General features: G+C 35.9%; 1 protein-coding gene across 5 annotated transcripts in view; it reads left to right on the plus strand.

Moving 5' to 3' along the window:
* LOC128858401 (uncharacterized) overlaps positions 1–26,451 on the plus strand; it is a 122,097-nt gene extending 95,646 nt beyond the window's left edge. For 4 of the 5 annotated variants that reach the window (XM_054094652.1, XM_054094654.1, XM_054094653.1 and 1 more), the window contains exons 11-14: positions 13,891–13,985; positions 14,128–14,379; positions 14,540–15,290; positions 19,799–26,451. In XM_054094652.1, coding sequence (XP_053950627.1) covers positions 13,891–13,985; positions 14,128–14,379; positions 14,540–15,125 — 933 coding nt within the window. In that variant the 3' untranslated portion in view covers positions 15,126–15,290; positions 19,799–26,451. Of the gene's footprint in view, positions 1–1,013; positions 2,080–13,890; positions 13,986–14,127; positions 14,380–14,539; positions 15,291–19,798 lie in introns of those variants that run through there. The other variant, XM_054094658.1, reaches the window with a different exon arrangement.
* The last annotated feature ends 213 nt before the right edge of the window (positions 26,452–26,664 follow it).

Genomic DNA, 26,664 nt, shown 5'->3' on the forward strand with positions numbered 1-26,664 from the left:
ATGGGTGAGCAATCCCCTTGCGCAACATGTCATCAGGTGTTGACGTAAAAAGGACAAACCATTCAGGGCATTGAATGTGTTGCCTTTTATTATTTCACACATGCCCTTGCCTGTCAGTCATCAGCTGTGTGGCTTGTGGCGTGCGCTGCCAACACCAGCTGACTGAATGTCTATCGGTAAAACAGTTACAGTGAATATACTCTGACTGCTCAGTCAACCTGTGTGAACGTTGGCAATCTAATATCATTAGTTGCTTTAGCTTAACCCCCGTCTCCGCTTCGCTTGCTTTTCACACATGTCCTTGCATTGCATTTCACCGTACTTCGCACACATTACCCTATGTACTATGCATATGTATTTGTAGAGCTACTTGAAACACCTATTTTCATAATTTCTTCCACACGTTTTGCCAGGCAATTTTTTCTCATACACATCTAATGAATGTTGTCATAACTTATGCAATTTACTTAAGGATGAGTAGTAGTTAAAGATAAAAACGCGTGCGACATTCCCAACTTCCATTACCCCCAACTTAGTACACGTAACTCAGCAACACTCACACATGCATACGTACACATGTAGACTACACACCTTGAATCACCGAGCCTATGTACATCAACGCAAAACCGTATTTCTGTGGAATCTTTATTTTTACCTTTACTCCCATTTTTCTTTGTTTTCTTCACTTCCTCCGACGACGGCGGCCGGCATCACGACCGCCCATGCAAATGCACACACACACACACATAGCCCCACTTTTTATAAATTCCTAATCTAACTAGAATAGTCGTATAAATTCAGAATTCATACTCTATAACGAAATACAAGCATTCAGCATACACACATGCACACACACACACACACAGATGTGCATACCTAAGTACCTAGTATTATAATGAATTCCTTTTGCTCCTCCTACTCTCATGCCCCATTGTGTTGTTGTTGATGTGTGATGATGTTCGCTGCTCTCTCGTCGCATTTGCTCTTCTGTCTCTGCTCTGCTTTATCCGCAGGAGGTACCATTGCCGCATGCCAGCGATATTTATCACATCGATTCATTCATCTGGGATGCACCCAAGACGGCAATATTCGTTGGTTTGCAAAACGATTACATGTCTGAACACAATTGGCAAATGCACCAACATCAGCAGCAGCAGCAACAGCAACAACAACAACAGCAGCAACAACAGCAGCAGCAGCAGCAACGACAACAACAAGCATATATGCTGCAGCAATCGCACCAGTCACACCCACATGGCAGTCAACTCGATGACAATGGCAATTGTAACGGTCAAAGCCAGAGCCAAAGCCAAAGTAACGGCAATGGCAGCGACGGTGGCAGCGGCAGTGTTAGCGCCTTAAGCAGCCATTACAGCAATCATAGAGGCATTGGCAGCTTTAGTGGCTGCCATATAATCAACAAGCAGGATGGCAATGATAATTTATATATTCATGGCTTGAATTGTGATAGCGCAAATGGTTCCTGTTCCGCATATGCTTACCCTCCGAATGTCGTCAATTTCAACGACGACGAATTCGTTATTGTAACTAATCGAAATGGCATAGAATATCCGTTTGACAGCAGTTATCAGCGAGAGGCCGCTGCGAATGGCTATGAATATGTTGCGACACCGGTTTCAACGGATTCAATTACTTCCTCTAAATCATCACCGACAACTGCCACAAATTAAGTAAGCCGCACAAGACAAACCAAGCGTTGTAAGTGACGCAAAACGGATGTTTAAAGCGTGAAAGAAGTAATAGAATTAAAACAAATTTAAATTAATTGAATAATAATATAATTTAATATAATATCTAATTACTATAAAAATTAAAACTGAAGAAAAGCGTAAACAGAAAGCTTTGTTCCCAATCTCTCGATTTGTAAGCGAAAAAAGTCTTTTAGAAAAAATAATTAAAAAATCAAGGGCGTGCAAAAATATTTTGCCTAATAAAAAATAAAAATAATTCGTCGTATTCATATCAAAAAATAACACTACCAACTGAGTTTTTATTTTTTGCAATGTTAGGGCGAAAAATTCCTAGCTGGAGCAGCAGTAAACATTAAATTACTCATACGCACTGACGAACTATTTTATTCCTTAAACACTTACTTACATTTATGATTCTAAGCAAACAAACTAACATATAACCTGTAGGTATGTATCTACTATTTCTATTATCTAATTGTATCTAATTTTAATACGTTTTATCCTAATTACGCCTTTTTATACTATTCAACATTTTGAATTTATTACACTAAAAAATATCGCATGTTTGCTGGAAGAGCTTCATAACTCAAAAACTACAAAATTTTAGAAAAACGGTTTGAAAGTTTTCAATTTATTTATTTATTTTATTTCATTTGTTTATTTAAGCTAGAAAATTAAAAAATTTAAATTTAACAAAATTTCTTAGAGACTAACTTTCTAAAAATTAAAAATATTAAAAATTGAAATAAATTACAATTAATTAAACATTTCAAGCAATAAAAGCGTTAACTTAAATTTTGATAGAGCAAAATAGAATTCTAACGGATTGGGTAGCAAATTAAATTGTTTTAGCGTCCTAGAAATTGGATGCATATAATTAGCACAGGTTATAAAACCAAAAGAATCATGACTACGGGGGCTTATGGTGAATCAATCGCACCTCGTATGATGTCAAAAACAAATGTCAGCGAAAGGATAGTTCTTCTTCCCTTGAAGACATCAGGTCAATTAAAGCGCACCCGGCACTGTAAGAGGGAATTGAAACTGTGAAATGCAAAAACCGCAGAGCAAAGCGTAGTGCAATGAAACTTAGTGTCATACGCCAACGCTGCTGTGTGGGTAATTGAAAAAGTAACACGAAAAATTTTTTTGGTTTTTGAAATTATTATCATAATAATTTGTTTTTAACTATACACATTCAACTTTCCTTCAAATTATTTAGGGGAACGCATTACTCATTCTAAATCACACCATTTAGCTAATAAATAGAAGATTCTCCTTGAAACGCAAAAATGATAAATTCCAAAGATCTACGCTCAGGTATAAAACATTTAAAATATTCAAAAACACTCAAAAAGTATACACGTTTTCAGCACCAACAACGTTTTAACACGTCTCTAAGTCTCTATGGGTATAGAGTTTACCAATCTGATAGTCTCTTGGGCAGTAATCTTTTCCAATTCCCTTTCAAATCCTCTTTCCCTCTTTCTCTTCAGAAGCGCCCATAAGTGTTCAATAGGGTTTAAATCCGGTGATTGGGAAGATTTTGGCAAAAGCGTGAGGACATTTTAAAAAAACCGTAACTTTACTTATGATCCATCTTGGGGTCTTGTTGAAAGCATTATTCATTTGATAGCTCCAGCATCCCAACGCCTGGCTTTAAATTTTGTTTTAAAATATCCAAATAAGCAAACTTATCCATATTTGAATCAACATACTGCAATTTTCCCACGCTGCCAGCTACCATATATCTCCAGACCACCAGCTCCATGTTTCACTATTGTTAATCAATATTCTTTATTCAGCTCCAAAAATGTAAAACTTGTTTTCATCTGAAAAAATAAACTATCTCCAAAATTTCGGTTTGTGTATAAGCTCATTGGCAAAACTAATGTTTTAGGGAAATAAATGGCTACTTTCTAGCAACCCTTCCATGATAGCTGACTTTTTTCAAGACTCTTCTGGCAGTTGAAGTTCTAATATTTATTTTACTTTATTTTTTTTTTTAAAAGCAACGAAGGCTGCCAGTTCTAATATATTTTTGAAGCTTATTCCTTACCTCATGTTTCATTTTTGTAGCAGTTATCTTTGTATGTTTTTTCTTAATACTGCGCTTTCCCTTTCTGTTAATTTTCCAGGCCGCCCTCGTCTTGACCTTCGAGTCATAATTTCGTTATTTCCGTAGTTTTCAATTACTATCCGAACCGATGTACATAATCTGTCTGTTGTTTTTCCTATTTTTCAATAGTTTTGTCCTACTTTCCATATATTTATGATGATTTTCCACTCACCAACGTCAATTTATCATATTTTTGCTTTCCGCCGTCGCCGTAACCGAATGGGTTGGTGCGTGACTACCATTCGGAATTCACAGAGAGAACGTAGGTTCGAATCTCGGTGAAACACCAAAATTAAGAAAAAGTGTTTTCTAATAGCGGCCGCCCCTCGGCAGGCAATGGCAAGCCTCCGAGTGTATTTCTGCCCTGAAAAAGCTCCTCATAAAAATATCTGCCGTTCGGAGTCGGCTTGAAACTGTAGGTCCCTCCATTTGTAGAACAACAGCAAGACACACGCCACAAATAGGAGGAGTAGCTCGGCCAAACACCCAAAAAAGGGTGTACGCGCCAATTATATATATATATATATAAAGCTCCGCACAGAATTCTATTGAAAATCGGTAAACTAAAAGCTTATCAAATAAAAATAAAAATTTTCTTACCAAAAAATTGTCCTAACAACACAAAAGTCGAAACTGTAAATGGTGAGCGCACACCTGTGACACTCGCCTTACTACGTATTACCGAAAATAAATACCGTTATAATCGGTGACAAGCATCAAGTAAGCTACTAAGACAATTAATTATAATTTGTACTGAGCTGCTTTCAAATGATTATGAAACAAGAATTTGTTATAGAAAATCACCCCAAGATCAGATATTTTTTCTAAAGTGTTTAATTAGGGTAGGGGATTGAGACTTGTGAAACATGAAAAATGAAATAAATTCTTCACATTTAATTGTAGACTTTATCAGAGGCAGTGGAAAAATCATTATTAAAAGTCGAGGCCCAGAATTCGGTGAAAACCGCACGATTAGTGACAGTCGATCTTCCCAATATTAATCCATGCTAATTTATTGGCGTCTTAGTGGTAATCTTAGTCGTTTATACCGATAAAAGTTTAGAGATAGTTCGATGGCTAGCAAATCTTCTTTTATTGCCACTTCTGAAAATGGGTACTGTGGAAGTAACTCTCCAAGCATCAGTAAATGTCAGTCAGAGCTGGTAGGCAAACTTGCAACAGTTCTTTAAGATGTAAAAGAATAAAACATCTAAGTATGTGTGTTTGCATAGAGGATTTAATATTCAAAATACCATATTCCATATTACTGAGTGTTAAGGAGAGTTCAGGAAAACTTATAAAAAAGTCTACCATTCGAATAAAAATTGCTATCTTCAATTCATGCTCAAGTTGGAGGTAAAACAAACCCGCGAAGTTATTGGCGGTATCTGCTGGAGAATTTGCGTACATTTCATTATAAAAGACTTCTGACGGAATACCCCAACTCGAGTTGATTGATTTAGAAGATCACCAAGAAGTTTTGGGATACATTTTAACCTTAGGCTCATATTTAATGGCATAATTTCTATGAAAAGTCTTATGCAAAGCTGTAAGTAACACAGAAAGAGGAAAACGTGGGGTCTTTCTCTTATCATGGTCCTATGGATCTCCACAGCAATTGTAAGACCTATTATCACCTATGCAACAGTGGTCTGGATGAAAACTGAAAACACTCTATCGTGGAAGTCAGGAGGACTTTATCGAGAATACAATGCACTGTGGCATTAGATGCTCTGGTTAGTCTACCACCACTTGAAGATTTCATCCAAGGAGAGGTCTTGAATGTCTTGAAGAGGTCTGCAGGCTGAAGCACAATGGGAATTGGTGCGGCTCCTGTCCAGAATTGGTCAAATGACTTCGATCCAACGTTTCTCTTCGTGCCCCTTGACTCCATGCCATCAGGTGTCGTACTTGAAAAGAGATACAGTGCGATGCGTCCAGAAGCTCAATTGTGGTCAAACTCTGAAAATGAGCCCTGCAAACACTGTTTTCGCATTTTCATGGATGGCTCCAGGATCCAGCACGGTTCCGATTCTGGTGTCTACGTAGAATCCAGTGGGGCAAAACTACACTTTGCTTTTGGAATGTACGCATCTGTGTCTCAAGCGGAGGTGTATACTAATCAAGAAACAATGAACTTGGTGTGGAAAACAGATGGAGAGGTCGATCTGTATGTGTCTGCAGCGAGAGCAAAGCTACGCTTATGCCTTAGACAGGCACTTCAAGGGTAGTTGAGTCCTGTAAATCCAAGCTGAAAGGACAAGCTAACATGGGTCCCAGTTTCTGACTCTTTAGCTAGGATGGGTTCTGAGGCCAACTTCTTTGGCCCCGAGCCCGTTCTGCCACTTCCTTCTACAGTCATCAAAACCACGGTTAGCAAACGGGATACTTCAACCCACAAGCGAACTTATCAAACTGAGAGAGACTGCCGATGGACTAAACTGATGTTTGGTGTCATGTCCGATCGACTGTCGCAGATTCTCCTGTCATTAAGCAGAAGGGACTAAAGATAGCTGGTTAGACTGATGACGGGCCACTTTCTATGAGCGAAGCACATTGAAAAGGAAGGAATATCAGACAGTGCACTCTGTTCAGCATGAGACATCGGATCACTTTCTGTGCATCTGCCCGACCTTCGCTCGAATCAGGCTTGAGGTCTTTGGCACTGATGTGTTAAGAAGCAACCACCTTGGCTCCTTGGCACCACAAGATCTACTCAGATTTCTTCTGAGGTCGGGTAAATTTAAAGCAAATTTAGAAGGGAAACCGAGTGCAGTACAATGGACTTAATGGTGCCTGAGTGCTGTACTCGCTAGTTTGCCCCACAGAGACTTTCTTGGGAGTTAATGAGTTTGGAGCATTAAATTTTTAAGATAACTTATTCCCTAGAGTTTTAAGCTTTGTAAATTATTTAGCAAGTAAATTTAAATACAAATTTTCTTCTATGAATAAACTATTAAGAAATGTCACAGTGAATTTTTTCAGTGCATTAAAGAAGAGCACAAGATTCTGGCTCTATACGCCCAGTAATCGGCGCGCTAGCAATTAATCATCATCATTATCATTAAAAAATAGCCTGGTTGTTATTTTAGCAAACTTATCCAAAAAAATTAAAGACATTTTTGCATTATGACGTTCTTACAGTAAACGAGCGAAATATACTTTTACAATATAATATTTTTAGATTAAATCTCTGTACATAGAAATCCTCTCAAATAACTTATTTTCTGTAATAACTATTATTTTAACATTTTATTATGCTAAATAAAATATTATTCTAATTAAGTGATTCGTAACTTTTCCTAGAATTTGCAAAGGTGACCTTTGTACATAAATAAAAATTCGTATTAACGGCTCCAGTCATTTTTAATTGCTATCAAAAAGGTGTCCCAAAAATCTGAATATTTACTCAAAAATCGGGTAGAGCCATGAAAGGACTAGTAGTCGATAGTTTACAGCTACTCAAACGCAAGATGAAAACTTGGGGAAACCTTTAAATTGAGATTGATTAAATTTATACAGTATGTCATTCTACGATGGGAGTAAAAGGATAACTTCCTACATCTAAAATTTAAAGCAAAGCAGTTTATAGTTTAGACCTCATTTGAGGCAAAAGAAATAAGTTTTGGTAGAATTTAAACTAAGAAAGTTCACATTTTAAAATAAAATTTGTATACTTATAAATAAATATTTATATACTAGTTCCGCGCTGTGGATATGCACAAGAAACGAAATTTTCTGAAATATTTTCGTCATATAAAAGTCAAAATATCGATCATTTTTACCTATAAAAACTTGTCTTAGCGTTCGTAAAAACTTAAAGTTGTTAAAAAGTTGTTACTGTATTGCTGTACTGGTGCTACCAGGAAATTGCGAAATTTCAACTCTACATATATTCTCGAAGCTGAAACGTCAAGCCAACTGTATGTAAATACACAAAACAAGTGCAAACACTGAGCACAACCATTGGCTTCCTTTTTATACCCACAATGGTATAATAAATGTATGCAAATAATGGTAAGCAGCATAAAGAAATCGAGATTGATATAGATACATATATAGGTACGTGCCAAATTTTCCAAGTCCTTCCGCCCGTCTGTTTGCACGATAACTCAAGCAAAAATTAATATGTTTCAATGAAATTTGGTTCAGAATAAATACTTCCTTCTAGACTTTTTGGTATTGAAAATGGTTGAATCGGTCAGTAACCACACCCACCTGCCATATAATGTAATAAAACAAAATATACTATATAATTTTCAAAAAAGCTAAAACCGTCATATCTCTGTTATAAAATAATAAAAAATGATTTTGCGTGATGGAAATCTTTATTTTCACTTTTACGCGCTCCACTGCCTGTTTGCTTTTATACTGCAGCTCACAAGTATCAAAGTATTAAGAAGTATTACGCTCTACCACATTGTGATCCGCAATAAAGAATATTGAAGTCGTATAAAAACATCGCCCACTCTTTATATGTTAATACTAAATTTACGTCAGTCCGTTCCTCTGATATTCCAAACTATAACTGTCACTGTCTATGATCTTTTTGTATCCAAAAATTATCAGCTAGCCAAAATTAAAGTTTAGTAAAATGTGCGCGCCTATATAACCAGGTTTTGCACTACCTTACTTGCTCCTTTTCCGAACCAGGACTTGCACTACCTTACTTCCTTCTTTTGGGTTACCTGAATATATTATTTCATCTGCTGTGATGTTCCTTGTCCCATCTTTCAGAATTTTATTAATTTTTAAAAAGCTTCACTATGCTATTATTTCTCACTTTAATAAAACCATCCGTTGTAAAAAACGACGTGCAGGCTTCGAAATATTGCAGCAGAAAATCAAGCGGAAGTATGCAGACAGCAGCTGAATCTAAAGATAAACAAGAAATAAAATAAATAAAAAAAATGAATGTACTGTCGAATAAGCAATGATTTTTAGTCAGAGAGAATCTAAATTTTATAAACTAAAGTACCAGTTTCAATTTTAATACAAAAAAGTTTAAATTGTACTTTAAGTATTTTAACTTGATTTTAGTGGAAAAAAGATGTTAAATTTTGAAAATAAATTTAATAGTAATAAAGTAAAGTATTAAAATAAATAATTGTCTGTTGAAGAACAGAATCAAAAAGAAACGGTTTGACTGCAAAGGGATAGTAACAAATAGGCTATGCGTATTTAAAAAAAGTTTCTTTCTAGCGATTATATATATGTATATATAAATGGCGCTTACACCCTTTTTGGGAGTTTGGCCGAGCTCCTCCTGTTATTTGTGGTGTGCGTCTTGATGTTGTTCCACAAATAATTAAACTATGCAATTAAACGCGTAATATATGCCCCAAAAATACTTTCAAAATCCTTATAAGCTTGAAAATATGCCTTTAAATTTCAAATACTGTACGTTTAATAACTATAGCAAAGGGACTTATTGAGAAGTTTTTACAATTTATTTGTTTCTTATTTAATTTGAGGGAGTCTCCCCATTTATAGGCCCATAGTCACTTTGTGGCCTATGCAAACGTAACTTCTCTCAGTCAGGAGGTAGAGGAAAGACAAGGAAGGTTTTACTGGGACAAGCTACAGGGTTTATCGCAATCAAAATCTAAATTTCAAATCAAAATTGCAATATTGTGCAGAATTCAATTTTAGAATCATCACAGGAACTCTAACAGGCCATTAAAGATTAAAACAAAATATTACTAACCTGGAAATACAGGTATACTCCAGTGGAACGTCAAACATGTGCTAGCATCGCACCCAGCACTAATGCATAAGCAGCACAAACGTCTTGGTAAACGTCCTACAAAAGCCATATAAATCCAGATTTCGAACTTTGATAAAAATTAGAAAAAAATTAACAAATTTTAATAAAAATTTCCAACTTTTTAATCAGAATTTTTTTAAAGCTTTCGAGTACGCAGAGTTACAGACCATTGGATTTTGGTATAATAAAGTGCAAGCTTCAAATGTCTCAGAAATCGCGTTGATTTTTGATTTTTTTTCTGACGTCGAAACAATCATTTCGCGCTTTCTCGTGCAGAACCATTTTTATATAAATACGCTGTTATTGCGAACTTGTATATTCATTTAAATTTCGGCACAGTGTTACCATATTACTATCCTTACTGATGCCTAAGGGATATTTATAGCTACAATTTTATGCAATATAATATTTTTTTATAAAACATGTAAAAACTTTAGCTAGCAACAGGCTGGAATATATTTAGATGGCCCTGATAACTACCTAATTTACATTTTAAAGCCCAATTGCTTACATGATCTCCAAAAATATCAAAGCAAAAATGTAATTTGAATAAATTTACTTACCTGCAATCAAAGTACTGCCATTTTACTCATATGGAAGAGACCCCAACTCTCGACCGTTGTACTCCAATATTTTCTTATCTCCAGAGCAGTTCAAGTTGACTATTCGCATTAATAATTTATTTATTTTTTCTCTCTCCCAACTTTGACCACACAAAGTTTAGAGCTGTGGGTTGAAGTTAAAGTCAATTGTAGAAAACCCGTTTTCTCAATCAAGGATCTAAATTAGTAGTTGCAATTGTTGCCAGATTATTATAAAACATTCAAATTCGAGGGATGGCTATTAAGGAGCAAGAGAGCTGGAGCTGGAGAAAAAGTACGCAGTCGAGAAACTGCACTAACCACCCACTATGCACTAACCACCCACCGAAAAATATTAAATGTAAAGCAATAAAGCAAAATTCAATGCAATAATAATTTGTTTTCCATATTTATGGGATTTTACACACTACTACAAGTTAGCATTACTAATATACCTTGACGTGTTTGCTGAAATCACGGAAATAATAAGGAAAATACTACCTGAAGTATGAAAGGAACCAGTCAAGTGAACTTCATCAAAGTGTGCACCGACTCATGCCGCCTTTTCGTTCAAGAGGCTTCTAACCAAGTATCGCATAGCAATTCTAACTGATATTCTAATTCTTTCTAAGGTGAAATCTACATCAAAGGGAAGCTTTTAAAGGAGCTGATAGAAGAAGACTCCCAGCACTGGCTTGAACAATGAAATTAATAATGAATTTTGAATAATGAGAATAAGAAATCTTTGGCATACATCATCATCATCAACCATTGCTTCCGTTACAATTAGCCTCCACGACACTCGGTCGCCAGCCGCCTTCAATGTTATTCCTTCATCGCGTTGTAGATTTGTTTCCGCTCTGATGTGTCTCATTACATTTGCACCCCTGATAAGTGTTTCTAACTCGTCGTTGTACCGAATTCCCGAAGTACAGTGTCTCAGGTCATACAAGTTCACATATTTTTCTTAGAATCTTTCCTTCAAAACAATTTAACTACTCGGTTTTATTGCACTTCAACACCCAGACTTCGCACCTGTATGTGAGTGTAGGTCTTATGCCAGTTTTGTAAATTCATAGTTATTCGTTTCTAGAAAGTAATATCGACTTCATCCTTTGTAGACGCGAAGTAAGACTTATTTGCAGCTTGTAAGCTGTCTTGTATAACAATATATGTATCTTTCTGTGCACTCAGTATAACTTCAAGGTACTTAAATTCGTTGACGTGTTGCGTTGCGTGCTGCACTTTCCATATTTTTAATTTTTCTTCGTCCTACCTTACAGATCCGTCATCCGCATTAGTACAAATTTGTGAAGATTTGCAAAAAATTGTGCTTCTGGGATCTATATCAGCTATAACAGCCTGTAGTACCACTTTGAAAAACAGAGACACCTGAGATCACTTCCAAACGGTCGGTGACATAATCTTAGATTCCCACTGTTGCCAAGTGTTGGTTAAATTATGCAATTTTTGGAATATCGGAGTGCTAAATATTGAAGGTGATAATAAGAAAATACTATATATATGTAGAAAAGAAGATAGTATTCTTAGCGGTCTAAAATCATAACCTTTGCTGATTAAGAATAATGACAATGTTTTTAAATTGAAAATTAAATAATGTAATTTATCGACAACGATTTCTCTTTTTTATGCCTTACATCTTGACTCGCCGGGCTACCTTACGGGTAGGGCTACCACCCTTCCCATACATGAAAATTAAATGTTAAGCTGCATAAGTCTCGTTATTTAATAACCGCATTTCGTATTTTGAGTAGACACCAAACCGAACCATAAATGCGAGTTTTCGAAACATATTGACCAAGTCAAACCCTAAATTCTAAATATTCCTACATCACCGTCCCTTAATGGGACAATAACGAACCAATTCACCGAAACTAACATAAAATTATATTTTCAACATGGCGATGTTCTACGAAAGGCCATTTGCCAGTCTATGCAACGGCATTATACTCGTACCAGTTAACGAATTACTCGGCACTACAACAGTTAACGAACCCACGCACCAATCTTATTCCAGTTAGTTAATTAGTGCATAATGGGGAAAAACGCAGATGCATTCTGACATTTAAAGTATTCTTATTGAAAAGTATTTGGCTTTCATATAGGACGACACTTAGGGAATGGAAGAATATAATGTTTGTAGCGTTTAAAGCATTCTTATCTATAGTAACTGAAGAGTATTTGTTTTCTATACACCTTTAATTAACCATTGCAACTGGTGCAGTTCTACTCATTCTCGAAGTAGTACGATTCCTGCCATCAAATACCAATTCAGAAAGTAATAGAGTGGTATAAATGTTTCTTATTTATAATAATTGAAGAGTATTTGTTTTCTATACACCTCTAATTGGTCATTTTGGAACTGGTATAGTTCTAGTCCATATAGAGCTAGTATGACTTCTTCCACGTAATTTCCGTTCATAAACTAATAGAATGTTTAAAATTTTTAAAGCAATTTTATCTATAGTAACTGAAGAGTATTTGTTTTCTATACACCTCTGATTGACCATTTTGCAACTAGTACAGTTCCAGTCATTATGGAAGTAGTGTCACTTCCTCCATCACATACCAGTTGAGGAACTAATAGAATATTTGCCCTTTTAAAGCATTCTTATTAAATTACCTGAAGAATATTTGCTTTGCTTATACCTCAAATTTATCATTTTGGAACTGGTTCAGTTATGGTCATTCTCAAACTAGTTGGACTTCTTCCACTAAATACCAGTTTCATTAACTTTTAGATTATTTGAAACTCTAATGAATGCTTATTTAAAGCAATTAAAGATATTTGTTTCGCTTATACCTCAAATTGGTAATTTTGCAACTGGTCCGGGTCTAGTCTTGATGGAACTAGTATGGTATTATCCATCATATACCAGAATGGTCTTTCTCTGCAGGTAAATTTTACAAATATTTACAAATGTACTCTAATTTTTATCCACATATGATATTAAGCTATTCCGACCATGTTTAAGGAGTGTACGGAATTCATACAATTTATATATATTTATTGTACGGATAAGTAATTTTACTACACACAAATAGGCTATATAAAATATTACATTTTGCGCATAAGTAGGTATACCTAGTGATGGAAACCACATATATGAACGCATACTTACTAATAAACTTCAATATTTAAACATTCAATATTTTATATTTCTACTCAAATATGAAGTTTACTATTATTAAAAAGAAATGTATTAGCAAATATTTCCAATTGTTCATTTTAAATAACTAAACTAAATAAATTTAGTATAAATATATTTGTTTTGGAGATCCTAAAATTGTTTGTCCCCTACAGTGTTCTATAACCAAATATGACTATGTAACTGGTATACAAATACCGGCCTTTATTACAAAATGAAATTTATCCCTAACAAACTACTTACATATATACATAATCTTCTATGTACATATTTATATGTATGTATACTGTATAATACTTTTAATGTAATTTATATAATCGTTTAACAAATTGTATTGAAGTAACTATCAGTAGGTGCTATTTGCATTCGGTTACTTTATATTTATTTTCTTCTTTTTCTCATTTCTAACAAATATTCGATTGTTACCAATGTCCAATAATACAGTTATTTTACCCAACAAGATAACAGCAAAGCAAAGATTATTGCCTCCCCATCCAATACATCACATATCTAGTTTCCTTGATTTGAATTAAACTTTCAGGAACACATACGCCAATCGAAGGAGAGTAAGCTGGATGAATTGGGCCGCAGTTCAAAGGCGCGCTCAAGGGACAACTTATCCAGCACAATGCCGAGGTAAGTAAGACACCGCAGCAAGCGAGTGTGTCAACACAATTTGTATAATGCAATAACTTGTAATCATTGTTGAATGCAACGGAATTGTTTGTGTGTGCGTTGAGTTTGTAACTATCATTTGTGTTTTTGTTCTACTCTACAGACCCAAACACTCGCAGGCATCCTTGCAAATTCTTGACGACACATCCAATCGCTATTATCGTGAATTGGTGCCTATGACGCGCAGCGATAGTAAACCTGACCTCAAGGAGCGTGAACATAGCATTCTTAGGCATCGCAATGACATGGTTGTACAGACGAGCTTCTGCGGCGATGATGGCGATGACAACAGTTCCGAAACGACTGCGGAGGCACAAGCGGCGGCAAATGCCTGTGATATGGGCTGTCAAACGCGGTAAAACAACAAAACAGCCACTAACACATTATTTACAAAAACAAACATACATGCATTCATATGTACATATTCATATTCGTATCAACATATTTGCATAGATGCACACTTGTCCCTAATGTTTGTAGAGCAATCAATGAGGCTCCCATGTCTCTGTTTACAGTGAATCGCTCTTTGCCACGCCGTTGATGCACCAAAGCTCAATGGGTTCGCTGAAGGATAAGGCTAGCCTACATTCACGTTCACGTTTCTCTACATTCGGCTATGAAGCCTCGCAACCGACGCCACCCCCACTTCCAGCAGGCGGACGCAGCCAACTAACGGGTCTCAATATACGCGATGCACAGGGCTATATCGAGATGAGGGAACGACACCCTGCGCCGAAACCTTCCATGCCACATATGCATCGCATGAATGCTTTGCCACCTACTCCGCCCACGCCAGCGATGCCGCCGGAGATATGTCACCATCATCATCAACATGGGCACACGCACGTACACCCTCAACAACAGCAACAGCTACAACAACAACTACGGCAGCAGCAACAACAACAATCAATGCCACAGCAAGAGCAAAGGCAACAGTTGTCAACGCAGCACTCCAAAGAAAGTGCAGCGGGTGGCAGGTCAACTGCGACATCGACAGCGACGCCAGCTCAGGGAAAAGCCAAGCCAAAGCTGAGTCAATCGACAGCTTACATAGACATTAGGAATTCTGCGCCGGATGTCATCATAATGACATCGCATTGACATTTAAGTAACTCGACGAAAATCACGCCATATCCACATGGGCGCACGCAACAGCAAAAACACATTAACACACTTAACAGACTGCTACAATGTGCTGGTGGTTCGGAAAATGCAAGAGAGCAGCCATTTAAGTGAAATATTCCAACAAATAAGAAAATCAGTTGGGTAAGTAATGCTAGTAAGCGCACGGATGCGGCATCAAATCAATTACACTAACTTTTTTCTCTTATCTCAAAAACTTCGTATTACGGGAGAAAATTTGTAGAAAGTTCTAGTTTCGCAGTGGCGGCCATTGTAGTCCAGAGGGTTTGGTACCTACTAGGGACATAAAAAATTAAAAAGTGATACATTTTTTCTTAACAACGTTCGCCCCACCTTAGGCGTTTCAGCCCCAAAAAAGCTGCTCATAAAAACCATACGACACTGCATTAGAGGAATAACATCATGACCCGCACAACCAAATTGGAAGAGAAACTCTACAAAATGTGTCAATTACGTATACAAGAGTCGCATTAATTGTGATTGGGACGAGTCCGATTATTGCGTTTTGTTCCAATCCATCTCGCATGGCTACAAAATGGATTGAAAGTAGGCCAATGAAGCAAAAAGATCCCAGAATGGCTCTTCCCTTTCGTTGAGACTTTTTAGACTCTACACTGAGAGCACTTCACAAGTTGTGTCAAGATATAATTTCACTCAATACAATGCACGCTCTGTGAAAACACAAAAATGAGCTAAGGAGTCTTGATAACTCCTAGAGTTTTTTCTCACCATATTCACTAAAAACTTTGGTATTTGAAATGATAGCGATAATTCGTAACAAATCTCGGTCCCGTAAATAACTTGTATTTTTTTTTTGAGCCAACTGACTTCTTTAATTTTTATCTAGTCGTTCGTGTCTGACAAAAAGGATCTACATGTCGTAGTCATTATTCATTTTGCTATATAATTCGTAATTGGCAAAATAGAAAGACATTGTTTTTAAAAAAAAAAAAAAAATAAATTGGGATTGTGACGATCTGCTCACCTACCTTTATTTTCATTTATACTAGCACTCATGACCGAAAAATTGTTTGGCTTTGCAATATGTGAAACCGAGGAACGAATACAAGACCGTCTGCCCTTTCTAAAGTGCGTCTTAAATTACCCGTACAATTAGAAAATCCTAGATTTGAAATCGCCTCATTTGAAATGGTGTTTTTTGGGTGTTTCTTTAAAAGCGTGTAAAGCGGTAACAAAAAAATTGTTTTTTTTTTTGTTTTCAGTATTTTATTTCCTGATCCATTGTTATACGAGTAAAATGAGAAAATTTTTTTTGCCATACGAGGTTCGTTTAAAAAGTTGTCAGCCTTCAAAAAATGGTCTTCACATGGACAATGGACACAGATATAGACGGTTGTACTGAACCGATTTTGATGAAATAAAATTTAAATGACGTAGAATTATTGTACCTTTAAATTAAAAAAACGGGTCAAAAACCGTTTTCATCTTTGAACGTCCGCCATTTTGTCAAATTTTATTTTTTGTAAAGGTCGTAAGCCACACGATAACAACATTCACACGGAAGAACATTTTTGCCTTTTTGATTTCAGACACCTGGGAGTCAGACACCCGTGTCGCCTGCCACTTACCTTTTTTGGAAGACCATTTTTTAAGGCTGACAACTTTTTTAACGAACCTCGTATGGCAAAAAAAATGTTAGTTTTTAACAATGGATCAAGAAATAAAATACTGGAAACAAAAATAAAAAATCATTTTTCGTTTCCGTTTTACACACTTTTAAAGAGACACCCAAAACACAGCATTTCGAGTGAGGCGCGCGCCTTAAGCCAATCGGCTTTTATGATTACTCGAATTATCGATTTTGTTCTTCTTAATACGCGTACTCCGTTTTATAATTCTCGATATAACGGTATTTGAAAATTGGTCAAGAACCGCTGTGCTCATTTAGAAACAACCTGAAAAAAATGCGTACATTTCCAAAACAAAAACATGCACAACATCTTCTTTTAAATTTTGTTGAATTTATTCCAAACGTGTTTTTTGTCCTAATCAAATTCTAATCGACTTTTTGATGCCTGCGTACGAAAATTTAAAAGTCGTATTTTTTAAATGGGTTATCTCTGGCTTCAAATAGAATATTTTCACTTATTTTATAGACACGAGCTACATATAGGTATGATATTATATATATGAAAATTTTGAGAGTCCAAAGTTAAGTTTTCGCCTTTTTTATCACATAGCGCTCCGCTTTTACCTTTTTAATGCTATTGGCTTAACGTAATGAGGCCTCTGAATGAGATCAGTGTAATGTGTACTTCTGAGAAGGCATTTTTACTTTGATAGTTAAAAGCATCACCCGAATGCTAAATTACCAATACGCTCAGATTCTTAAATGATTTTTTTGAGCTAATTACAAATCAAAACTAAATTCTTCGAGGTTGGCTATTTATAAAGGGCTTTTCAATTGGCGCGGGTCGATTTTGGCGCCCTGTGGCAGCCATTTTGTTTTGGTGACATCTGTCAAATCTTTTGTTTATTATTCAGTTGTTTATGCCAAATCATCATGGCAAGTTACACGATTGAACAGCACTTTCAAATGATAAAACTTTATTATCAAAATGAGTGTTCATTAACGCTAACGTTGCGCGCATTGCGCCCATTTTTCGGTAGACGTGGTGGCCCTTCCAATTTCTTATGGCCCATATTGAACCATATGGACCTAGACGACATACACAGCAAACACCACGATTGACATTCTGCATGCATACCCGCCCTTATCGAAAAACCCTTAACAGAGGGGTCTAAGACCAGAAATATATAATATAATATATAGCAACCCTCGTATTGGCTCTTACACCCTTTATTGGGCATTTGACCGAGCGCCATCTCTTATTTGTTGTATGGATCTTGGTGTTTGCTCACAAATGGAGGGGCGTACAGTTTAATGCCGCCTCCGAACGGCAGATGATTTTTATGAGGTGCTTTTTCTTGGCAGAAATACACTCGAAGGCCGTGACATAACCTGTTGAGGGGCGATCGCTATTAAAAACTCATTTTCTATCATTTTGTTGTTTCGTGCCCATAGCGGATTTCGAACCCGAGCACTACCGAATGGTAGTCACGCACCAACCCATTAAGCTGCGGCAGCCGCCCTCGTATTACATTATTATATTATTTGCTTTTGAATTGATTAACTTGTTTTCTCAGACTCTTGATCAATTGAAACAAGTATATGAGAAGAATTTCCCTGAAGTAAGTAACTTGCAGTTCATTTCTTCTATGTGCTCAAGGGAGACTGTTCATATAATTTGTTTTTGTAATCTTTTATTTCGGTAGTTTCAATATTTGTTGCTTCACAATATCCAATGGAAAGTGGAAAAGATTCAACAAATGCTTGGGCACTATGCACTCCTCTGCCCATTCCACTTTTTCAACCTATTTGTCACATTGATTGCATCTGTGTACGAGCATAGAACAGGAATTAAGTTTTCAGCTTCCTTGTCATGCACGTAGGGATTTGCATATTGTCCATTAGTACTGCAAACAACGCTGAAAAAATCTCAGTCAGAAAACTTTAGTCATATCTTAAGAATTATAAGTTTAAACAAAGAAAGCCAAATACACAACTACATATGATACTTATATAAAGGATGCTTAAGTTTCAATGGCCGGTGTTGATTTTGAATAAAATACAGATTTTTTAGGAAATTATTGTCATTTCTCTTTATTATGATAATACTGGTACAGCTCAATTACGTCTGAAACAAAATATTGGCCAAATGGCCGCCGCGGCCTCGGCGGCACACCTCCATCCGATGCTGCAAATTTTCGATGACGCTGAGGCAGAATTGAGGTTCGATGCTGTTCACGTGCCGAATTATCTCGTCCTATAGCTCTTGGATTGTTGCTAGCTTATCGACGTGCACCTTTTCTTTCAAATAACCCCAAAGAAAAAAGTCCAACGGTGTCAAATCACATGATCTTGGCGGCCAATTGACATCGCCGCGACGTGAGATTATTCGGCCATCAAACTTTTCGCGCAAAAGAGCCATTGTTTCATTAGCTGTGTGACAAGTGGCACCGTCTTGTTGAAACCACATATCGTCCACATCCATATCTTCCTTCCACACCCATCTCACGATAGCGAACACTATAGTAACTGCCTGAGCGGCCTCATTTTGGAAAAAATACGGCCCAATGATGCCGCCGGCCCATAAACCGCACCAAACAGTCACTATTTGTGGGTGCATTGGTTTTTCGGCAATCACTCTTGGATTATCATTCGCCCAAATGCGGCAATTCTGCTTATTGACGAATCCACTGAGGTGAAAATGTGCCTCATCACTGAATGTGATTTTCTTTGATATGCATTTTGATTTGAACGCCCGTTTTCATAAAAGCCTTGTTCGATTGTGTATCTTTCCACGATTCAAATTGAACTAGTCTGAAATTAAAAAATATCAAATGAAATGCAGAAAAAAGCTTGCCGTTTAGGTGTGGTTTACATTCAACATCGGCCCTTAAAATTTAACCACCCTTTATATACCAAAAAGCTTCAATGTGCTTTTATTGAGTATTGAAGACTAAAGCAAGCCTTTTTAATAAAACAGTTCAAACCCCTTTTACATACATATGGAAATAAAACTAAATTCATGCATTTTCTTTTTCAGACCTACGCACACAAAAGCATATTTGTATGTACTTATACATACACACGTATAACCGTCATTGTGGATGCAACGTTTGAGAGACCAATGTAATCTGTATAAAATTATTTAAAGTAAATTTTTATCTAAAGTAAGTGATTAAATACTTGAAACGGGCGGGTAGTGAAAATAGACAAAGCTTTAAGCACGCATAATTAAGAACTTTCATACTGATTCAACATAATGAAATATATTAAATAGCATAAAATCTACATAGATACTCGTATAAAGTTAACCAATAGCGAATTTTTGAAGAGATTTTTGAAAGTACTTTTTGTGAGAAAAACAAACATTTTATATATGTACAAACATAGCTAATCAAAGCTCTGGTGTAAGCGCAGAAATGAAGCACAAAACTTTTGCCGGCACTTTTTCATAATGAACGTTTTGATATAAACTTGAAGATTTCAGTTTAAATCTAGCAAAAATATAAAATTAAACGATAATTGACGCATATATGCAAAGCTTTAATAGAAAACCCAGTAAACATTGCATAAATTACTTGGGTCATTTCAAAGGTAAACTCTTTTTTTTTTAATTTTTCCAAATTTCATCAGCCACTTATAAATTATGCATCAGTACAGTCTGTGTCAGAAAAAAGGAATCGCTATTATTCATGAAGTATAAGAGATATATATTTAAAATTGTGTATGTAGAAAACAGTGTGAAAAGTATGTACAAAACTACGTGTCGCAATTACTCAATAAGCCGTGTTGTCTCCATCGTTGTCGAGTATAGCTTGGCATCTTCTCGGCAAGCATTAAAGCAGCTTTTCTGCGTAGCTCGCCGACAACGAAAACCAGATTTTGCGAACTTGACGCACGAGTTGCTTTAAATCGTGGACTGGCTTTCCGGCAAAATGCGTTTTCATAATTCCCCACACATTTTCAATGGGGTTGGCATCTGGGGACTGGGAAGGCCAGTCAATTAACTGTGACGCCATTTTATTGTTTCTGAATGGGTTTTCTGAGAGCACAAAACACTTTTTGATATTTTAATCACTTTTGCAGCCGCGGTGTAAGATAAAAATACCGCCTCGAAACAGCGTACTTCTCACTCATTTTTGTTTGGTTGCGTTTACGGCAAAGTTTCGAACGACACTAACCTGAGTTAGCACTAACGTCGTAGCTCTTGAGTGGGACTATTACGCAGTAAAAAGTAGAACGAAATATACCTTGAAGTTACAAGAAAAAAACCGGTTATTTTCTTCTGACACAGACTGTATGTCAAGCTAAAAAATGATATTATACATGTATACAAGTATGGTAAGCCAAAATGTGCAGAGTTACGAAATTGTAAGTTTTTCTCTTAGGGAATTATTGGCCCCGTAGTTATAAAGAAGTTAAAAGCAAGCATTAACTATTAAAACCGGGTTTAGAATTAAAATGAGTCAAATGAGTACAGGTTTTATCTCTTAAAGGCGGTTTTAAGTTTAGAAAGAGTGGCCCACAGTTATAGACTAGTTAGAGATAGGTTTTTACATTCACTACATTAACTGTATTTTAATATAAGCACTATTTTTAGCGCTAAAATAGTCAACTTGAAAGACGTTCTATCTTTAAATCAATGTAAATTTAAAATTAGTTTTCATCGAAATTGAAAAACGTGCTTTTAATCTGAAAAGTTTAAAACAAAATTGAAATAAATACTTCGCAATCAGAGAATAATTCGCGATCTTGCGGTTTTGAATGATGCAATCGTGTCTTGAAAGAGACAAACACACAAGGGGCGCTACGACATTTTCCAAGTGAAAGAGGAGAATTTTTACTAAATTTTTATTCGTCTTAATTTCGGTACATTTCAATCAGAGCCTGTTGCCATTATCGTGATTCTTTCTAGCATCCAAGCTTATTTTTTCTTGGTTATCATTACTGTATCATTTATTTTGTTTTCAATTTATATAATCCCGTAGACAGACTTTATCCAAGGGTGCTAGATTACAAGATTTGGTCATCCGAAATAAAATTGTAAGAGTAACTTCGGTTACGATGTCGTTGGGGGCTCGGCAGAAGAATTGTGCCCACTCATTTCACACGTATTCTTACGCTCATCCAATCAACCATAGCTCAGACGTCATTGGGGATTCGGCAGCAGAATTGTGACCACTCATTTCACACGTATTCTTACGCTCATCCAATCCACCATTGTTCAGACGGCAACAAAGTAAAGTTGCATGAGCGTTGACCGCATTGACTATTTCTATACCACCCAATCTCAGTTCTTTCCTATCTCTGTCGTAAACAAGAAAATATCAAATCAGCTGATTCCTTCAAAATCGCTGGTAGTCCGCTAGCGTGTATTGTGTAAAACGTCGTCATCACATATCAGCTTGTGCCTCAAAATATTTTCTATACAATTTGATGATATATGTATATTATTAAAAGGTCATTCACTCTGTTTCACAAAGTCATTAACTTTCGTGAGTCCAAACAGCTTGTCGAACGGTTTCAATTAACTAGATCAGCCCGATCAGCCCGGTTGCCTTGTATGTGAACGTCGGTTCTTCGTTTTTGTCGTTCGTTTTTGGAACGCTCTGCCAAAAAAGTTCAAAATCTTCCGAAGTGCATTGCGTTTTAAAAATTAACTCCTAAATTATTTTGCCTACTGAGTTGCTAATATGCACGTAGTCATGCATATGTATAGTATATTTTCTTTTAATGCTTCCTTGGGTATTCTCCTTCTACAGGGTGGGCCATATAGCGTTTGCTTTTTGAACCACCTATTTTTTTGAGAATGGTGATACAAATGACATGTCAAATGTGTTAATCATTTACTTAAAGGTTTGACATTTACGAAATGGGACGCTCTACGCTTGAACAAAATTGGGAAATATTGAAAACCTATTTCCAAAGTGGTGAGTCGTCTTCTTCTTTTCTGATTTTCACATCGGTGGCTATGTCAATAAGCAAAATTGTCGGATTTGGGGTTCAGAAAATCCACACGTAGAGGAGCAAATGCATCCACAACGAGTCACTGTTTGGTGCGGTTTTTGGTCTGGCGGCATCATCGGGCCATTTTTTTTTCGAAAATTAGCGAGGAGCCGCGGTTACAGTAAATGGCGAAGAAATTGAAGAGGATGACATGGACGACATTTGGTTTTAACAGGACGGTGCAACTTGTCACACTGCCAAAGTTACACTCGAACTTTTGGCTACCGTTTTTGAAAACCGAATAATCAGCCGAAATTCCGATATCAATTGGCCGCCTCGGAGCTCTGATTTAAGCCCGTTGGACTATTTTTTGTGAGGAGGACAAATGCTATGCGAACCATCCAGAGACGATTGATGTTTTAAAACACGAAATCGAAGTTGTGATTCATTAAATTGGAGCCCAAACAATCGAAAATGTGCTTAAAAATTGGGTTGATCGAATGGTCTACTATAAAGCCAGTCGTGGCAGTCATTTGAACGATATTATTTTTTATTCATAAATGACAATGTTCAATCTTCAAAATAAAAAAAAAAAAACTTGAAAAAATATTGATTAGTTTTTTTTTATAGCCGATTCAAAAAGCAAATTTTACATGGCCCACCCTATACATTCACTTTTTTACAGCCTACTTTTCCCTTTGTCAAATCCGTTTCCCTAAAACACATCTATTTTTAATGTTATTTTTAAGCTTTTAGAGTTAAGCTCAAATATTGTAAAATAAATTAGGGTTGTGTGTTTGATTAATAAATAAGTGTACGTAAAAATAAAAATATGTTGTTGGCCAGACCTTCTTAATTGTTTTCACTATTTACGTGACGTGTTCCTTTTAATCGAAACGATTTACGTTCATGCAATAAATTTTACAATAAATTTACAAAAATCAGTTGTCACAGGATGAACTTGTTAAAATACCCATTATTTCTTGTACTTACTTTTTTACAATTTCGTATTAATAACACTTTTTTGTTTCTTGTTTTGGTGAGTGAGGTAGTGATCAAAATGCCTTCGCACTTACAGCGACTGATGTTTACTACATTCAGTGGTGCGACCACTAAAATAATCCCTTCTCCTCTTCTGGGGAAACTACCTTCCCGGGACTACTTTCTGCAGCACTTCGGGAGGGGTTTTAAAACCCTGTTTTGTCCCAATCTAGCAAACACCTGCCTATAATATATCTATGATTGACTAAAACTTAAAGTCTACTCTAAACTTAGATTCTAGTAGCTATTAGTAACTTAGTAGTTTTTTTAACTTAGCCACGGGACAGTGAATTTAAAGTGATTTTAAACTCTTAATAACAGTTTTTGAGATGATGTTTTGATGTGCGAAATGTAAAATATTGCATCTTATCTTTAAGGAAGTCTTAAGTTGACTTGTTTTATTTTCCGAAAAGTTCGCAAAATCTATAATAATTTGCCAAATTTTTCCTTCCGGAGCTACTACCACGTTTCCAGTTGCTCTGCCCAGCTTTTTGGTCTGCTCGAAGGGACTTCTTTGTCGCAAATTTCATCCTTTTTTACTATTATCTTAATTTAGATATGTACGTTCTTCTAAATATGTCGTATCCTGCTGCCATCATGCATTCCCACTGGTCTGTAGTAGACCAGTTCACCTCACGGAATCTTGTTTACTTACTTTTTGATACTCCGTTTCCATATATGTAATCAAAAATCACGGGAATTATAGAAAAAAGATTGCGCAGAAGAACGCGGAACGTTGTACGTTACAAAGATAAGGGAAACATCAAAATGTCAATATTGAAATATTGAAATATATATTATAGTCCCTTCCAATATATGAAATAATTAATTAAACTCTAAATTACTTAAATATTTTATCATATTTTCTTTTTCTAGACCGGATATTTCTCTATTTAACCTATGAATAACAATATGTATTCGGAACCTAAATAATGAATTTTTCATTTTAAGATCGCAGTATATGTATTTTACTAGCATCGTCAATATGTTTCTTTAAAAAATCGTTAGTTATATTGAAATCATTACCTATATTAAAAACACTTTCCAATTGCTTTCTCATAAGTGCACTGGGAACAGATTATCCAACTTCGCATAAATGGTTAACCCAAGAATATGTTTGCTCAAATTCACTTTCACTATACCTCAGCAAACAATGATGAAACTGAACTAACGAAATGATGATGATCTAGCGAGACTTGGCTCCAAGTTTTCGGATGAGTACACAGACAATGACTCTGGCATATCTCAACAGACTCGTAAGCTACTTATTTACTTTAAGAAAATTGCAATAGCAGCAAATGCAAGATGGCGTAATGAACCCTTCTCCAGAATCGCCCAACATATGTTACCGACTCTCAATGCCAAAAACACAGAATCTCTGCTAAGCCAAAATAAACATAGCACACTGATTTCCTAATGGACAGACACGCCCAGAGGATGGGCGTGCAGGCACATGACTTCTGCAGAAGCTGTCTAAATGAAGAAAAAGAAGAGACGTTCTCGCATCTTCTGTGCCATTGTCCTGCTCTAACCAGACGTAGATTCACTACTTGAGGTAGACAATTTTTTAATGAGTTGGAAGATATCAGTACTACGGAAATCAGGGATATTCTAATACTTTTGAAATATTCACATTAGTTTTAGGAGAAAAAATTATAAGTTCCGCACGCAACATCACACTGATCTATGAGCCTAAGTGTATCCCAAGGTGGCCAACCGCTACAACCCAGCCTAACCTAACCTGTGACAAACATACTCGATCAGATTTTCCAAACCATCGCACTGCATTTCATCCAGATCAGACTTCTGTTGGTTTCGGAGTTATTGTTGGAGCTTTTGTGGATTTTAAGTGCAACACAGTAAATTTTGGAGTATGTATACGCATTAAGTTTAAATAATTTTAATAATATACCAGTGGGAGGTGGTTGAGAAATTCCCAAATCCAGAGTGCCAACATCAATGAAACCTTATGAAACTGCAAACTGAGCCCTATTTCGATTGGTTTTGCCACAACTTGCTACAGCACACTAAATTTTTTGTATCGTCAATATTTAGTAAAACTTAAAAATAAATTTTTTTTTTAATTATTATTAAAATTTTTATTCAGAAAACGCATTCGCAAAAGTAAATTCGATTTATTCCTCGTATACACAGAATGGAGTTTGTTATTTATGTTAGATGTACTGATGTCACGCGAGCAGTAATTGAGAAAGGAAAAAATAACGGACCTTTGTAATGTACAATCTTGTTTTCCATCATTCTTTCAGCCAGAGAACGTAAATTCTCTGTTTAACCCAGAGGTCATTGTCGTTAAAAGCTGATTGATGGGATTTTTGTTATTGACCAAAATATAAAATCCGCTCTTAAGATAAAGGTTTATTTGAACTAAAAGATGTTTTAAATTACTACTATAACTACGGGCCATTGAATTTACACTATTATAAAATCTGTTATATATATTGTACATACATACATACATACATACATACACAAAATCTTAAGCTAATGTGTAAACCAAAATAATACTAATTCATAATGAAATATGTATGTATGTAGTCAATAATAAATGAGTTGTAAACATTTAAATAGATATGAAAATGCACATTCTTAAACGTACATAAAAAGCGTATCATAATCATGTATATAATACACACACATACATACTACATGCATAAATATAAAATGTGTATATTGAGCGTTTGTTGAAGTACGATTTTATTTTGAATAAAAAATAATTCGAAAAAACAAAGATCGTTTCATTTTAAATTATAATTACTAAAAAATCTGTAGGTTTAGTTAGTTTCTTCTTCTTCTTAATTGGCGCGATAACCGCTTACGCGATTTTAGCCGAGTTTAACAAAGCGCGCCACTAACCGGCGCCAATTGGACACACCAAGTGAAGCCAAGTCCTTCTCCGCC

Source organism: Anastrepha ludens, chromosome 3 (assembly GCF_028408465.1).
Source record: "Anastrepha ludens isolate Willacy chromosome 3, idAnaLude1.1, whole genome shotgun sequence".
Classification (NCBI taxonomy): domain Eukaryota; kingdom Metazoa; phylum Arthropoda; class Insecta; order Diptera; family Tephritidae; genus Anastrepha; species Anastrepha ludens.